This window comes from Lissotriton vulgaris, chromosome 2_1 (assembly GCF_964263255.1).
Source record: "Lissotriton vulgaris chromosome 2_1, aLisVul1.2, whole genome shotgun sequence".
In the NCBI taxonomy this organism is placed as follows: Eukaryota; Metazoa; Chordata; class Amphibia; order Caudata; family Salamandridae; genus Lissotriton; species Lissotriton vulgaris.
The window spans coordinates 1,615,856,972-1,615,875,773 of NC_141687.1; the positions used below are offsets into that span (position 1 = coordinate 1,615,856,972).

Here is an 18,802-nt window from a genome sequence, read left to right on the forward strand (position 1 = left end):
TAGAGTTGCCTCCCGGGAATACTGGGATGGTTATATTGAAGCTGGAAGATATTCAAAAGCTCAACAGCTTTTGGTGGCATAATACAGTATTGTCCGTTAAATTTGTTTTGGCCAGATTAATTCATCCCTCTTCATCAGGACTAAATGTTTCTAGTATTCCTGCGTCTCTCATTTGTAGAGGAATGTATAACTGCAATCCCTCCTCGGCCAGGTGCAGTAAGTCTTCATTATGGGCTGTAAACCCACTTCCTGTTGGCATCTACGCAGCAGAAAGCCACATTAATCAAATAATCTTAGCCATGACATTAGTGAGATACAACAGGGGACTTGCAGAAGTCCCTTACGCGCCCTATTAAAGTTCATCATTGTTGTCGACATAATAAACGGATAACTTTCAGTAGCATCTGTTATTGGGCATAGTCTCACTGTTTTGTGGCAGCCAACTACGACGGACCACTCTGTTTTGGTGTGATCTGATTTGAAAGCACATTCACGTCGTCCATTCTGGAATAGAAAGTGGTATAGGTCTGCCCATGAGAGCATTTATGGCAATTATTAAATTTTGCGTGTGTTGTTATCCCTCGCCCCATGGGGTCATATTTAACGCTCCTTAAATGGCTTTAAGCCAGTCAAGATAACTGTGACTAAGACTGAATGGGTAACCATTCTACCAGCTATTCGTGTGCGTGCTCTAGTTCATTTTGTGGTTTCAAGGAGCTCTTTAGCTCGGCAAGCAACCTGTTTAAAGTTGATTGAGTTCATGGGAATGAGTGTATACACAAGTTAGATTTTTTTTTGTTGCCTGATTTCTTGCTTAGGCATGTCCATTGTCTCTGTGGACCCACCAGTAGCAGTGGTGTTAATAGGCTGCTGACATCTCTTTTCTTATAGTTGTGTACATACAATATTGCCAGACTCCCATCTTCACATTCACAGAAAATGCACATATCGGCAAAATGTGTGCAAAGTCCACTGACTTTGCTGTAAAGCCTATGACTATGAGTTCCATGTAACTAAAGTAAGTGCCTGTACTTATCCAGCTTACAAAACACACTTCTTTCGGTAACTTAAACTTCTCACATGTACATGGGCCTATGTGATTCAAGGGTAAGGAGAGGAGTTGCCGAACGGCTAGGGTGGGCTACCTCGAATCTGGGAAACCGGATAACAGTTTGTTTGGTGTGTTCCCAGTCTATTGTATCAAGTTGTTTCTCAGCTGATTAATGAGGAATAAGAGTAGCGAAGGGAGGGGGCCTTGGGATGGAAGTGGTTGGTGTTTGGGGGTATTCTGTCTTCGAGATTGCATACAAAGATCGATTATAGTCCAGGCTTCCCTCAGAACTGTAAGAAAGATCTGACTTTTCTGTCCGGTGTGCCATTGTTCCTAAGATTAATGCTAACTATTCATGTTTTTCTTGTCTTTATCTTTTTTTCCCACCAGGGCAGGCAAACCTCCGCCTGGTTTACATCTTGATGTAGTCAAAGGAGACAAACTTATAGAGGTATGAAATTCATACTTGTGTTTTCTAAAGTAGACTGTGCATTATCCATGTCAATATGGTGAAAGAGGGTGATGTTAAAATACAGTGGCAATGATTACTTTGCTTTTTTGCCAATTGCTTTGTTCTTGGCACAGTGGCACTGTTTAAAAGGGCCCAATAGTTGCTTGTAGGCAATTGGGTTCTATGAGGGAAGAAAGAATAGTAGTGCGAGATGGTAGACAAGTTTTGTACTGTAAAGGGGTAACTAGTGTCACCGTCCATCACAAATGGCACAATGGGCTCTGTGGTTCCAGAAGTATTTGAGTTACGTAAAACAGGAACATCTACTAACTATTTTGAAACTCCAGTAAATAGATTTTTACAATAATGTTCACTGGGTGCAAAACTGTCAGATGGAGGGGGCATCTCCAATCTTTTCTGTAATAAGAGCTACTTATGCTCAATTAAAATCATCATGAACTACTAATATTGTTAGTGTTGTAATGAATACCGCACCAGACAAGAATACATTGGTGGCTACCTTAGACTATATATATTACTGGTAGTGGTCACCACAGTGCAGGGCTGCCAGCAATGATCAATTACATGCATTACATCAGGCAGGGTTGTCAGAAGCAACATAAAAAGGTTTTGTCAATTTGGAATGCCTTAACATGGGTAATACATAGCAGCTATAGCTGCAACCCCTGGCACAAAGGCAATAACATTAGATGTGTTTCCCCGGGTGCCACACGATTTATCACTTATATTTTAGCATCATATATATTTTGGAAAATAAAACATTTATTTCCAAACAAACTTAAAAGTTATTGTCTCAGATGAACACATTTAAATTTTAGAATATATGTATTAATTCAGCCAAGCAAAAGCTTCAGATTTAGTAAACTGGACTGCTCACATGAGAGCTACTTTTAAGTAGCTGGGGGCTACCAGTAGCCCACAAGCTACTCGTTGGAGAAGCCTAGAGGTGATTTACCATAAGTCACAAATGCCCGAAGCACTGACTGATGCTTATCTATTTGTTGTAAAATAATATGACTGTGGTCTGAAACTGTCAGCGTTTGTGAAAAGTTAAGATGGATGCTGTTCCAGATATTTTTGCATCACCCTGGTTTTCAGAGTGCAGTGACACCAAATTGTGTTGCTAACCCCTCCCTGAACTTTGAATTAGGGAGTATATTGTCTGCAGTATACCTCCTTATCCATCTTCAGCATTGCTACATCTATCCACTTTCGTTTGCATTCATGTCATTCATTTAATTACACATATCCCCATTTTTTATTGGGAATAGTTACTTTTTCATAATGCATCCCTCCTTGCTGTACTTTAAATACTTTTCCTCAAGTTTTCCTTATCCAGAGAACTATTAAATATGGCAGTAAACATTGTTAGACAGTTGCTTTGTTCAAAGCTGCAACAAAGTCCTTTTTCCAGACTGGGGTAGACACAGTATCACAGAACAACCTTTACTAACTTCTTATCTTTGGTCCACAATAATTACCTGAGATGCTTGCTGACCTTAAACACAGAGCTGGACAGGTTAAGTTTAGGCTTAAATGTTTAGTCATATGGTATGAAATTGGGTTTAGATGTGTGGTTTTGAGATTGGGGATATAATTTCAATCTTTTGGGTTTAATTTTAGACTGGCTACGGAGGTGTGACCATAGATTTCATGCTTGGGGCTTTTGAGGGTAGGCTTAATGGTTTAAGAGTAAACACTCATTTTAACAGTTTTACTGTTAGACGTGAGGTTTGGGGCTTAGACTTAATGGTTTAGTATTGGCCCTAGTGGTTTTAATTTGGTATGTGGAGTTAGATTTGACTTGTTAATGTTGTATAATCAAGTGTTGTCAAGCAAGCAAAGATTTGGATTTAATGTCTTATGGGTGGTGAGATGGCTTATTCTTCCGGCAGGGAGATTAGACTGAAGATAGGTTGCGTTTAGACTCTTAACATATGGTTTTAGTTAAAGGTTGAAAGATTTAGACTTTAAAGTCTAGGCTCACTTTTGAGGTCATATGTGGATTTAGAAATCACTTTGAAGTCTACTTTTAGGAGAAAAAAAGGAAGGTCAAAGTGTATAAAATAGTCTACTTTCATACACGGAAGGTGGACACGAGACAACTTCTTGTCTGAAGAGGATGCACATCCATAGCCAGGCACAATACCTGGCTGCAATGTCAGCTGCAAGAAAGAGGAGGATCGAGGACTGGGCAGGCTGAAAAGGGGTGAACTTGATGTACTTGCTAACTATTCACCTTGCCAAGAACGCTACTATCTAGAACTATGCACACACATGGAAAACATCAAACTTTGGACCCCCACCCTTGTGTAGCTGTGTCACCCCCCTCATACAGTTTGGGATTGAGTGAGCCCGTCATGACAGCCAAAGCAGACTTAGACAGTCTCCAGACTTTTGGTACAAATGAAAAAGTCCTGCATCCAATGACTAGCTCAGCTGATTCCAATCTGGTCTGAACCAGTTACCATATTTGGTGGACCCCTGTGGACTGGTAGAGTTAGCAGCCTGCTGGGAATTAACCTTAATCTCACTTAAAACATCTGCCTGGGGATTTTTAGGTCTCGGCTGTCGATAGCAGCGCGCATGCGCTACTCTCGGCATCCAAGAGTTTCTTGAAATCAATACGGTCGAGGAAGGGGACTTGTAGCCCACCCCCTCTTCCCATTGGCTTGCGTCATAGCTTAGGCTAAATGCAGGCTTCTCATTGTAAAGGAGGCTTCTTAGTCCTTCCTTGTTGCCGCCTTGTCTCCTTTTGGCCCCGCCTACCGGGATTGGATCGTTTACTGGCGACGTGACACTTTCTCCTGCATTAGTCAGGACACACTTTTTTTTCTTAATTATGTGCATGATCACTTTAATAAGTAGTACCTTATGTGCGATGCCCACATATCACCCGAAACTGCTGAGCATTTTTTAACCTGGAGTTTTTCGCCACATTAAAACTCCTTGCGGCGATTCATTCTCTGGTATGTTTTGCTTTCCCATCGAAAAGTTAGGGTTCACACAATAACAGACAGCACACCCTAAATTCGTACCTTTTTTAGATTATTTACACTGGACACTGCTGAGCTTTTTGCGGTGCCGCATATTATTTCACCGGACACTGCTGAACTATTCGCAGTACTATGTTCTCCATGATCCCCGTGCTGTGCCCTGGGACTGTGCATCTGCCCCTGCAGAGAGCAAATCTTGAGCTGCCGGTCACAGCTCCACAGGGTGGGGGCTCAGTGGTGCCTTCCGGCGTCCAGCACAGGACGTCCTCTGGGCCTCCCCTTCCAATATTGCAGTGTGTCTAACAACCCCAATAACGCATACATGCACACACAGGCACGCTGCATGCTCGTGTTTTTTGTCTCTGTCAATATTTTAACAGCTGTGACTTTTACACACTTTCCCATGAGGCCCTGATCGCAGTAGGCACAACTGCGGATCATTCTTTGGGTTCGACAAAGAGGCCAAGGACTGGATGAGCCGGTAGTGTGAATGCCTTTATTACAGTGACTGGCAATGTAAGACACTTGACCACTTTTAACCTGTTTCCTGCGTCGAACGTTCAGCGCTAGTGCTGAACGTTCTAAGAAACGAGTGGGGCCGCGTCAGCCGTTGGACGCGCGCAGCACTACGGAGGTAGTGCTTGCAACGGCCGACGGCAGCACTTAAGGGGTTAAGTTCAACTCCAGAGCTCGCTCTCTATGTGCGTGCCCCCATGCACAGTGCGAACTGATGCAGTCACCCTGAGGCCTCAACTGACTTGAATTACTTTCAGGATTCTTTGAAGTTTGTTTAGAGAGAGAGATCATTCTTTTTAGGTGTAAATTTCAGGACATACATTTAGAGCTTTAATATGTTACTATTTACTGCCTCAGTTGGGGCCCGCTGAGCGCAAGACAGACCGATTTAATTAGTTGTGTGTACTTAGAACACATTAAATTAACACTGCAAGCTTCAGTAGGATGACATCACAAGAAAAGGCAAGCACATCCTGTGATTCTGGGCAAATCAGTTAATTGCTCCGTGACTATGTGTGGTTGTGTAATGTAAATAGATAGAAGATGGTGGCACTCGGGGTGTGTAATGTTCATCAAGTTGGTAGAGTAAACCGATGGTAAGTATTTTTGGGTGCCAAGAAATGGTCCCTTCCGGCCGGTAGGGACTGGAACTTGAACAGAATGTGAAGGAGTGCAAGGGGGGCTTGCACTGTTTCCGGGGGCACTCCGGTTGGAGAAAAACTCCTAGATTATGATTTCATCAGTGCATATAATATAGTTCAAACAAGTGTAATCGTGGTAATCTTTTTTGAAGGGTCGTTTATTTAGTGGGTCACATATTAAATCTTCATAGTAACTCCTTTGTGAAACGAGACGTTAAGGAAAATGATTAACAACATCCATAGATCTATGCTGCATCCCTATGCATTTCGGGCGGGGCCCTTCGTCAGGGGATAGCAAAGAATCTGTAAGTAAATAAATCGATATCAGGAAGGGGAGCACGCAACCACAGGTTAACTAAAACGTTCTAGGTGGGTAAAAATGGAAACATGCAAGTGTTAATTAATGGCTACGAAAAAAGAAAAAAAAGGTGCAGAAAATAAATCAATGTCGACCATACCGTGCTATCGAAAATTGAAGGAAACCTCAGAGGGGTAGAAGTAAATCACCGTGTCATGGAAGAAGACGGGAAAAGACCTGATAGAACCGAGACCCATTGAGTGCACGTGGAGCTGGTAATAAATAGGAACGCTGGGATCCAGAAGGTGAAGTCTTAGCGAGGCACCAGTTAAAGAAATGGTCATGCGGGTGGGGGAGAAACGGGAAAAAGCTTACCGATGGGTCGAAGTAGCAACGCGCCAAACGCCGTGTTGCCAAGGGTTGGTGTGCAGGCGGGGGTAATGCGGAAGTAAATAAGCAGCAGTGAAAGTAAAAAAACGGACTAGCGGATGTGTGAAAATATCGTATCAGAAAATACTCTATCGTGTTAAACACCTCACGGAGTACACAGGAAAATATAGTAAAACATTGAAGAACAAGCGTTACAAGTAAAGAAAAACTGGATATTTGCGTGTGCTTACTAGACACTCGAACGCGAGAGTGGCGGCCATCTTAGAGTGGGCTCAGATGGTATAGATACACAGTAGTAGTGGCATTACTGATATAACGATAAATGAATGAAAAACATACAGGAGGTAGGAATAGATAGTAAATGGAGAGAGAAAGAAATGGGAAAATAGCTTAAGTAAATGTCAAAGACCGTAGGTTAGGGAAAATGATAAAATTAGGAAAATTGTACCAGAGAGATAATAGACAGGGAGAGAGTGAAGTGTGAAAGAACCAGTTAGAAGGCGAAGCAAAAAATTACAGCTGGAAAACCACGTGAACAGAGAAAGAAGAAAGAGTAGGGATGGTGGAGACTAGGAACAACAAAATAAACCCATGTAGCATCAAAGGAAATTCAATTGAATGTATATATGTTGGGACAACAATTCTCTATAAGAAGCAACTATATTCCAGTCTGTCATTAAGCCCCTTGGGCTGGCAGGCATCCAGTCTCTTGATCCACACTGTTTCCCTTTGGAGTAGTAGTTTCTTGTTATCAACGCCTGCTTTCAGTGGGACAACCTCCAAGACAAGGAACTTCAGTTGGCTCACGTTGTGCTGGTGTGTAATGAAGTGAGCAGCCAAAGGTGCTTTTGTTGATCTGTTCCTGATAGTGCTTTTGTGTTCGGTTAAGCGAACTTTGATCTTTCGTTCGGTTTTGCCTACATAAGGCAGTCCGCAGGGACATTTGAGTAGATACACTAGATTCATAGAGTCACAAGTAGCATTGGTTCTCAATTTGATGGCTTTTCCTGATGATGGGTGGTTGAAGGTGTTGCCCGGAATTATATTGTGACAATGACTGCAATTATGGCACGGTTTGGTGCCACAGTAGTTGGTAGAAATGTCAATGGGTTCGGTCTCAAGAATGTTCTTCAAGTTTTTGGCTCTCTGGTATGCAAAGAGTGGTCGGGTGTTGAAAATGCCCTGAAAGTCTGGTTCAAAGCGAATCATGTCCCAACTCTTAAGGATGATATTTTTGATGGCCTTGCTTCTAGATGAGTATTTAGAGACGAAAACCGGTCTCTGTTCGTCAGTTAATTTGATGTTGGTTCTTAAAAGTTCTGCCCGGGTTTTAGTGGCCACTCGGATTTTTGCTGCTTGTAATGTGACCTCAGGATATTTTCTGTCTCTGTACTTCTGTAGTATTTTTTCTTCAGATCTTTCATAGGCTTCTGATTCTGAACAGATTCTTTTAGCCCTTAGAAGCTGAGAGTATGGCAAATGTGTTTTAAGTGGTGTTGGATGACAACTGGTGAACATTAAAGCATTGTTCCTGTCCGTGGCTTTGACGAATAGATTGGTTGACAGTTTGTTATCGTGTAATGTAACCAGGACATCTAGAAATGGCAAACTTTGTGGACTGATGGTATGAGTGAACTTTATATGGTCATCCAAAGAGTTTATGTATTTCAGAAATTCCAAAATTTCATCAGGTTGGCCAATCCAGATGAGGAAAATGTCGTCTATGTACCTCCATAGGATAAGAATGTTGTTGATCCATTTATTGTGACTCAAGATGTGATCTAGTTCCATCCGGTGCATGAACAGGTTGGCATAGCTGGGAGCAGCACAATTTCCCATTGATGTTCCAACGAGTTGAAGATAGTATTCGTTGTTGTAAGAAAAGTAGCTGTGGTACAACGTGAATTGTAAAAGTTCAAGTATCAGAACTTTCAAAGTGTCTTCGATGGGATGGTGAAGTAAAAAGGATTCTATGGCTTCCAAGCCCCTATTGTGCGGAATCGATGTATACAGAGCACATACATCTATGGTTACCAGAGTGTGTACTTTATCCGGTACAATGGTAACCTGTTGGAGGCGCTTCAGAAAGTCAGTTGTGTCACGCAGGTATGTAGACATGGATGTGACGATGTCTTGTAGATAAAGGTCAATGAATTTGCCAGTCGGCTCATGGATAGAATTTTTCGTTGAAACTATGGGACGAAAAGGTGGCTTGTGTAGATCCTTGTGGATTTTAGGGAGCATATGAATGCTAGGGCATTTAGGATGAGATTGTGTAAGGTATTTGTGGTCCTTGTCTGTAATCGTTCCCATAGTGAGTGCCTTATCCAGAATGACTTTGAGCGTATTGGCGAAAACTCCAGTAGGATCATTGGGTAATTTCATGTATAGATTCTTATCATTGACATGTTCACTTACACTGGTGTGGTAAAAGTCACTGTCCATGACAACAAGTGCGCCGCCTTTATCAGCTTTGCAGCACGTAATTTCAGAATTGTTAACAATTTGGTTGAGTGCGCTGGATTCCTTGAGATTGAAGTTGTTATGTTTAGAGTGTGGTTTTTTGAAGTTCTCCCTGATGGAGTTCAAAGTGATGGTTTCAAAAGAGTCAAATATTTTGTGACTAACAGGAGCCACAAATGTGCTTTTACTTCTTAATTCTTTGCACGCATGTCGTATGGGTGTGCTAGTTGGAGGGCACACATTTGAAAAAAAGTGACGGAGTCTCAAGGTTCTCATGAATTTATATAGACTTATCTCAGTTTCCAACAGGCCAAACCGTCAACGTCGAACCAGGCGGGGCAGAAACTCCAAGAGAAAAGACAACTCCAATCGCTCAAGCAACCAGGAGCAAAAAACCCTCGTAATCAACATCTCTAAAACGAACTTATCCCAATTACAATTGTCCACTCTGGAACGGGGGACTTCTTTTGTCCCTACATACAATTCCACCGAATTGGAAACTGAGATAAGTCTATATAAATTCATGAGAACCTTGAGACTCCGTCACTTTTTTTCAAATGTGTGCCCTCCAACTAGCACACCCATACGACATGCGTGCAAAGAATTAAGAAGTAAAAGCACATTTGTGGCTCCTGTTAGTCACAAAATATTTGACTCTTTTGAAACCATCACTTTGAACTCCATCAGGGAGAACTTCAAAAAACCACACTCTAAACATAACAACTTCAATCTCAAGGAATCCAGAGCACTCAACCAAATTGTTAACAATTCTGAAATTACGTGCTGCAAAGCTGATAAAGGCGGCGCACTTGTTGTCATGGACAGTGACTTTTACCACACCAGTGTAAGTGAACATGTCAATGATAAGAATCTATACATGAAATTACCCAATGATCCTACTGGAGTTTTCGCCAATACGCTCAAAGTCATTCTGGATAAGGCACTCACTATGGGAACGATTACAGACAAGGACCACAAATACCTTACACAATCTCATCCTAAATGCCCTAGCATTCATATGCTCCCTAAAATCCACAAGGATCTACACAAGCCACCTTTTCGTCCCATAGTTTCAACGAAAAATTCTATCCATGAGCCGACTGGCAAATTCATTGACCTTTATCTACAAGACATCGTCACATCCATGTCTACATACCTGCGTGACACAACTAACTTTCTGAAGCGCCTCCAACAGGTTACCATTGTACCGGATAAAGTACACACTCTGGTAACCATAGATGTATGTGCTCTGTATACATCGATTCCGCACAATAGGGGCTTGGAAGCCATAGAATCCTTTTTACTTCACCATCCCATCGAAGACACTTTGAAAGTTCTGATACTTGAACTTTTACAATTCACGTTGTACCACAGCTACTTTTCTTACAACAACGAATACTATCTTCAACTCGTTGGAACATCAATGGGAAATTGTGTTGCTCCCAGCTATGCCAACCTGTTCATGCACCGGATGGAACTAGATCACATCTTGAGTCACAATAAATGGATCAACAACATTCTTACCCTATGGAGGTACATAGACGACATTTTCCTCATCTGGATTGGCCAACCTGATGAAATTTTGGAATTTCTGAAATACATAAACTCTTTGGATGACCATATAAAGTTCACTCATACCATCAGTCCACAAAGTTTGCCATTTCTAGATGTCCTGGTTACATTACACGATAACAAACTGTCAACCAATCTATTCGTTAAAGCCACGGACAGGAACAATGCTTTAATGTTCACCAGTTGTCATCCAACACCACTTAAAACACATTTGCCATACTCTCAGCTTCTAAGGGCTAAAAGAATCTGTTCAGAATCAGAAGCCTATGAAAGATCTGAAGAAAAATTACTACAGAAGTACAGAGACAGAAAATATCCTGAGGTCACATTACAAGCAGCAAAAATCCGAGTGGCCACTAAAACCCGGGCAGAACTTTTAAGAACCAACATCAAATTAACTGACGAACAGAGACCGGTTTTCGTCTCTAAATACTCCTCTAGAAGCAAGGCCATCAAAAATATCATCCTTAAGAGTTGGGACATGATTCGCTTTGAACCAGACTTTCAGGGCATTTTCAACACCCGACCACTCTTTGCATACCAGAGAGCCAAAAACTTGAAGAACATTCTTGAGACCGAACCCATTGACATTTCTACCAACTACTGTGGCACCAAACCGTGCCATAATTGCAGTCATTGTCACAATATAATTCCGGGCAACACCTTCAACCACCCATCATCAGGAAAAGCCATCAAATTGAGAACCAATGCTACTTGTGACTCTATGAATCTAGTGTATCTACTCAAATGTCCCTGCGGACTGCCTTATGTAGGCAAAACCGAACGAAAGATCAAAGTTCGCTTAACCGAACACAAAAGCACTATCAGGAACAGATCAACAAAAGCACCTTTGGCTGCTCACTTCATTACACACCAGCACAACGTGAGCCAACTGAAGTTCCTTGTCTTGGAGGTTGTCCCACTGAAAGCAGGCGTTGATAACAAGAAACTACTACTCCAAAGGGAAACAGTGTGGATCAAGAGACTGGATGCCTGCCAGCCCAAGGGGCTTAATGACAGACTGGAATATAGTTGCTTCTTATAGAGAATTGTTGTCCCAACATATATACATTCAATTGAATTTCCTTTGATGCTACATGGGTTTATTTTGTTGTTCCTAGTCTCCACCATCCCTACTCTTTCTTCTTTCTCTGTTCACGTGGTTTTCCAGCTGTAATTTTTTGCTTCGCCTTCTAACTGGTTCTTTCACACTTCACTCTCTCCCTGTCTATTATCTCTCTGGTACAATTTTCCTAATTTTATCATTTTCCCTAACCTCCGGTCTTTGACATTTACTTAAGCTATTTTCCCATTTCTTTCTCTCTCCATTTACTATCTATTCCTACCTCCTGTATGTTTTTCATTCATTTATCGTTATATCAGTAATGCCACTACTGTGTATCTATACCATCTGAGCCCACTCTAAGATGGCCGCCACTCTCGCGTTCGAGTGTCTAGTAAGCACACGCAAATATCCAGTTTTTCTTTACTTGTAACGCTTGTTCTTCAATGTTTTACTATATTTTCCTGTGTACTCCGTGAGGTGTTTAACACGATAGAGTATTTTCTGATACGATATTTTCACCCATCCCCACATCCGCTAGTCCGTTTTTTACTTTCACTGCTGCTTATTTACTTCCGCATTACCCCTGCCTGCACACCAACCCTTGGCAACACGGCGTTTGGCGCGTTGCTACTTCGACCCATCGGTAAGCTTTTTCCCGTTTCTCCCCCACCCGCATGACCATTTCTTTAACTGGTGCCTCGCTAAGACTTCACCTTCTGGATCCCAGCGTTCCTATTTATTACCAGCTCCACGTGCACTCAATGGGTCTCGGTTCTATCAGGTCTTTTCCCGTCTTCTTCCATGACACGGTGATTTACTTCTACCCCTCTGAGGTTTCCTTCAATTTTCGATAGCACGGTATGGTCGACATTGATTTATTTTCTGCACCTTTTTTTTCTTTTTTCGTAGCCATTAATTAACACTTGCATGTTTCCATTTTTACCCACCTAGAACGTTTTAGTTAACCTGTGGTTGCGTGCTCCCCTTCCTGATATCGATTTATTTACTTACAGATTCTTTGCTATCCCCTGACGAAGGGCCCCGCCCGAAATGCATAGGGATGCAGCATAGATCTATGGATGTTGTTAATCATTTTCCTTAACGTCTCGTTTCACAAAGGAGTTACTATGAAGATTTAATATGTGACCCACTAAATAAACGACCCTTCAAAAAAGATTACCACGATTACACTTGTTTGAACTATATTATATGCACTGATGAAATCATAATCTAGGAGTTTTTCTCCAACCGGAGTGCCCCCGGAAACAGTGCAAGCCCCCCTTGCACTCCTTCACATTCTGGTTGTGTAATGTGACATTATCAGTACAGCAGTCGCGCCGTTAATTAATTTAAAATGCGTTTACCGTGGGATACATTTCTTTTGCTGCAACGAGGGCACGTGAATGACAGGAGGAAAAACTGGAAGGTTGTCAAATATGCGAAGCCGGCCTGCAGAGAGCAAGACAGGCAGATTTAATTTTTTGTGTACTTTGAACACATTAAATGAACACCGCAAGCTTCGGTAGGATGATGTCACAAGAAAAGGCGAGCACGTCCTGTGATTCTGAGCAAATCAGTTAATCGCTCCGTGAACCTTTCTGAAGTCTGCCGGCTGATCCCCTCATACTCATCTATTTTCTGCAAACGATTATTTAACATAACACATAACATAACATTAATGTGTTGTTGTGTAATGTGACTGGTGTTTATGTAAAACGCTCCAATACATTCTGGTCGAGTTAGCGCAATATAAACAAGCATTTTCAATGCAATAGGTCTCGCATTTTCAAAACTTTGACCTATTGGTATTGTAAATGACAATGCTTTTTATTATTGTAGGTTATTTAAACATAAATAAAAGGCATAGTCATTTACAATGCGAATAGCTCAATCTCACCAATGCGAGACCTATTGCATTGCAAATGCTTGTGTAGATGTATTCTCTGCTCAGGAATTCCAAGTGTGTCAATCAGAATGACTAAATGAGAAGTAGGACTGCATGGTAGTCGGACCAGGACGTTTTGACCCTGTACCTTTAGGTTTAGTTTTGACCTTAGTTCATCATGAGTTTAAATAAACAAAAAGCATTTGTGAACCCTGTTCACCATATAGTTGTTGCACCTTTTGGCACTTATGTGTTTTTATTCTTAAAATATAAAGTAACCGATGTTGTAATTTTTTTCTGATCAGTGCTGTCTGTTGCATAGAGTTTTAAAGGAGAAAACGTAAGCTATATTATGTGATTTTTTTACATCTTATCTACTAGCAATTTAATTCCCCAGGGCCCTCTCAATATTTAGCATTGCACTTGATACTAACCTAGTTACTTGTTGGTGGTAACTGGGTCTACGGAGTGCAAGATCAAAACAAGCCCTAAGAATTTAAGCCCGGGGTATATAGAAACGCCCTGGGTTATCTCTTGGTGTACATTTGTCTAAAATACATTTTTTTAATATATATATATATATATATTCATGCATTAACACCACTGTACTTCGGATTTTTGAACATTTAACTTTAGTTGCCACTACCCCTTTGTCTACAATTGGTTTGTAGCAAACCACTCAAAATTTGGACCTTCAAGCATGACCCTTTTAGAGAAAATTGGTTGGGGTTTATGGGTTACAAGACGGCCCAAAAACATGTTTTTTACATTTTACGTGGAAATTCCTAAAGGGTTTATTGTATCCCTTGACTTGCTCAAGGGCAGAAAGGGCCCAGGGAGCCACCACATCTTGCCCAACTACAGCTTTATTTTTTTGCTTTTTCGGTTGTTTCCTTCCCCTGTGGGTAGAAAAATTTTATAAAACCGTGAATGCAGGTTTTTTCCCCTTTTTAAAAAAAAAAAACAAAAAGCTAAAAACAAACTGTTGCTCGTGGCTGTTGACAGGGCCCTCGTGCCGTGCGTCCCAGGCCTCCTTCACTGTTGCAAAAATTAAGGTGCAGGGGATGCAGTACTGATTATGGCTATCCACATTGCTGTTCGTAGATGCAACCAGAGCAGTTGAGATGCCCGGGCCCTCCTTCACCTGTGGTATAATAAAGGTGGCACAGTCATAATAGTTCACGGTTGTTTCACTGCCCTGTGTGTGCAAAGGGAAAAGGTGCATTTAAGCAACTGTACCAGCTTTTTAGAGGGCAATCCCATTAATTTTGGGAAAGGGGGAAGATAGAGCGCTGTGGGAACACATACACCTCCCTAAGATTGGGTAAAGCATGGGGACTACACCATCCCTTTCCCTGCTGTTGTACGAGGTATAGGGCCCATTATATCAAATTGCCTAGGCCACTGCACCTGGGCACTATGCAGTGAGGATAGCTAAGAAGTACTTCCAATCTTTCTACCAGCTAGTAGGGTGGTTCGGAAAATGCTACCACCCCCATTCTTGAGCAAGATCTTTGGTCCGGGTAAAGAAATGCCTTTCTTCACTCACAGGCAAAGTTGGAGAGCATACTTCCACCCGCCCTTAAAGAAAGGGTGGGGTTTGTTACACATGGAGGTCTCTTGTTGGCAGAGGTATGCACCTTGTTCAAGTAGGGACCCTTGCTTCTAGTCCGGATAAGGGAGTTACACACTTTAGATAACCCATGCTTACCCCCTTGATAGCTTGGAATGAGCAGACAGGCTTATTCTAAAGGCAATGTGTAAAGTATTTGCCCCCAGACTCAGTGAAAACACTACAAAGGGACACTGCACCAGTTTAGAAAAATAAAGTATCTTTATCCAGGGATGTGGAATTCCTATAACCCGATGCCCAGGACATATTATTTCGGTTTGAGGGCAACAAGTTTTAATGTGTATTTTGTCCTTGGGACAAGTAGGCCCAACCCCCTGCAGCACAAGCCCTTTGATTGCCACTTTGCAGTACCACGTTATGGATCAGGGAAGGGCATTGTCTGCAGTTAAGGTAATAATTTTGTCCATGTTAATGCTGTTCAAACTTGTATTTATGGTTCATTAACTGAAAGCCTTTATTATGAGGGGGAGCTCTCGAAGTAAATGTTGTAAGCTCTGACTGCACTACTGACTGTGGTTCCAGTATAAAAATGTGTACACAAGTTTTTAAAGTTTAGTAATATGAGGCTATGTATAATGCTCCGAGAATGCTCTCTGATTTGATGCAAATATTTGCAGATGCTTGAAAGCAAGATTGATGATGCTTTGCTTTCAAAATAAAATGTTCATAAAAAAATGAAAGCAGGAAAAAACATTTAGCTAAACTACTGCAAAATTTCAGGTACCATTTCTTTGCAGCATAATTTAGTAACTTGTTAAAGCGTTCTAGTATTTCCTAAAATATTCATAATGAAACCTCAGTTTAAATAAGATTATAGGGCACAAAATAAACCAGCATTGGCAAAGCCAGTAGGTCTAAAATTGGTGGTCAGCTTTTTAGTTTTGTCAATGTGTGATTTGTTTTGGCATGGTTTTTGTAAAACCTTATTGGTGTGGGAGCTACCGGACTCTCACCATTATAAAAAACATTGGCAAAAGCAAAACATTTTTTTGGTCTCAAAAAGCAAACACTGCCACAGTAGTTACTGGAACTGAAATAGACTAGTTTGTGTGCCAATATGCTCCTTGTGAAAGAGTATAATGCTGTGAAGCCAGCCGATACAGAGAAAGAGAGACAATTTTAATAAATGCGAAAAGTCATGGCCAAAACCAGGCCAAATTAGGGGCCCATTATTAAAGAGTCTCAAAAGTGCACCCATGATATATATGTCCTTGCATTAAGGCTTTCGTGAATTCCCAAGAATTTACAGACGTAGGACAAGAAATACTACCCCTAGAAAATATTTGTGGAATGCATTTTAGCATGGGCAAATGTGCATGTCTAGATTTGCTCATGCGAAAGTCTTGAGTGTTTGCAAGTTCACTTTCCCTCCAACCACTTTTTTCCCAACTCTCGAAGAAGGTTTACGCCTGCCATTGTCAGGAGTAAATGTCCAACATTTCTCAGCATGGGAAAATATTAGAGAAGAGTTGTTGAAAACCCTTAAAACATGCAAGTTAGTAGGTTTGCACAGACTCAAAAGGGCATTCTAACCCTGGAACTATTGCTTACCACTTCCTTCAGCCCCAGTATGTAGATCTGAGGAAACGTGAATCAGAGAGACTGTATCAGAGCGCCTATATAATGAGATTGCTACCATAATTTGTTGCTGCACTACATGGCACCAAAGGGACAAGTGGATTTTGGTACAGGTCAAGTAGATTTATGAAGCAACCTGCCCCATGGACAAGTAGATATTCTATTACATTTCACAACCCTGATCTTATGAGAGGATTACTGCAAGCGTCCCATGGGAAGAGTATGCTGCATAGTAGAGGAGATTACATGAAAGGACAAAGAACTAAGACCACCTGAAGTGGCATCAAAGAAAGACTTCCTTTCCTAAGTGAAGTGGCCAAAATCGAATAGAAAACAGTAAAAATCTTGCAGAAGAAAATGTAAATCACAGCATCGATGTACTGGAGATATTGGTGAAACGCCACCAACTCATCGGGGTGAATACAAGAAGGGCTATAGTAAAACCCAGATAGTCCTCAGTGCAAGGAGAAGGTGCACTACGTCAAGTCTCTGAGAAGGCAGTTGCATTGACGCAGGAAGGCACACCTAATGGAACTGTCTGCAAGGTCTTTTATTTTTTTATAAAGTTGTTAGGGCCGGAGATGCCTCACAAGATGGCATCCACAAGAGGTGCAAGGCATACGCTAAATAAAGCGGGCGTTATAAAGTAATCATGGCGACTTTTGGAAGTTACATTTTGCCTGACTGTGATAATGCTTTCATTTTGAGAAAGAGCTCTGTTAATATACCTGTGTCTTTTTTAGTGCTTGCAAGAAGATTGTCAGCAGTTTGTTATAGTCGCTGTGTTAATGTTTTATGGAATATTAGGTGTACCTGAAGTGCAGTTTCTCTTTTCATTGAGAGACCTAATGTTGGGTTGGTATCAAATGACTGCTTCATGCATCGTCTGGTGTAAAGTTATCAGTTTTTAGGTCTTGTGTTTTAATAATCCGAGCGGGCTGAATGGGTCCACCATCTTCAAACATTAGTTTGCTTGGCGGATCCCTCTTCAGTCCTTATCTTGAGAGATTGTCAGTCGCATATTAGACCTGGCAAGAGGGGAAATTTTAGTCTTACTGTCATACTATTTGCTGTTTGGGTGTATACTTCTCCCTCCTGACAAGTGCTTTCTTTGGGGAACTGTGAGGGTCTATTTTATATATAGAGAAGTTCACTCAATCGTTACACTTTTTGTCACATTCAGTCTCAAACATCTATTGTACATATAAAGCAATCCTTTTTTTCTCCTCACTGTAAAACAAATTGGTGCATTTGTCGCAAACCAAATTAATTGCTATGGTTGCTTTAGGCCCATATATCTAATTGTTTTTTTAGACGAAATACCCTTGGACATGCCAAGAAAAAAAACAGTTGTCCAACAGCTGGAATGATTCAACTTGCCTAAAAGCTTACCTTCTCCTGCCTACAGGTCACTGATAAAATACAAACTGTGTCTACCTAATCACTTTGGCAAAGACATTGATACTTCTTATCACTGAAACTGCGCCTGAGACTATTGCCTTTGCTATTGCTTGACGTAGTCTTGTAGAGCATACATCTCTCATCTGCACAGACCTATATGAAACTTGCCATGTCGACATTTAGCTCGATTTCATGTTAATTTGTTTAAACATTTTTAAGGAAAGCAAAACCTACCTTTAAAAAATGTAAACTGAAATGTAACCAAAAGCGTAAAGTCAATATCTTTTAATGGTTTTTATATGTACTTAAAAAACAGTTACAAGTAAATTACAATTCAGGAGGTGCATTCAACCATCCCTTTAGATGGTAAAATAAAAAAAATCAAGAATTCAACTGAAAAAATAAAGTTTATAGGACTCTTCTGATTCAATTGCAAAACCTTAAATCCCCTAATATGCTCCAATCTATCAGAACCATAGCTGGCAAAGTGGCAATGTCACATGAAATCTGGGCACATTTCTGTGTCAAGACCAGTGAAGGACCCAACTTGTTGTTTTAAAGGGTTTATTTGCTGGTCTTGGACAAATATCCACAAAAGTATTCTCCAGAGTCTACGGGCTACTTTCCAGACCTAAGTGAGGTGGCGCAACTAGGCCACTGACCTTGGTAAATAGGCTCTCTGTGATGGCTCTGCTAAATTCTGCTTTTTGAAGACGAGTAATAATAAAAACCTTTTGCCCAGAGGTCTGGCATTTGCCCAAGTCTGGGAACACTGTCGCAAAGCCACAGCAAACAATTGTGTGAGCTTTCTTAAAATTTTACATTTTCCATCATTCTACA

General features: G+C 41.2%; 1 protein-coding gene and 1 non-coding gene across 2 annotated transcripts in view; both read left to right on the top strand.

Moving 5' to 3' along the window:
* The window catches only part of PPP1R8 (protein phosphatase 1 regulatory subunit 8), a 132,160-nt gene that overhangs the window by 33,171 nt on the left and 80,187 nt on the right, over positions 1 to 18,802 (top strand). Inside the window, exon 2 of the mRNA XM_086957487.1 lies at positions 1,442 to 1,502. Coding sequence (XP_086813613.1) covers positions 1,442 to 1,502 — 61 coding nt within the window. The remainder of the gene's footprint in view (positions 1 to 1,441; positions 1,503 to 18,802) is intronic.
* On the top strand, positions 13,768 to 13,897 carry LOC147732951 (small Cajal body-specific RNA 1). The gene has a single exon (XR_015308931.1).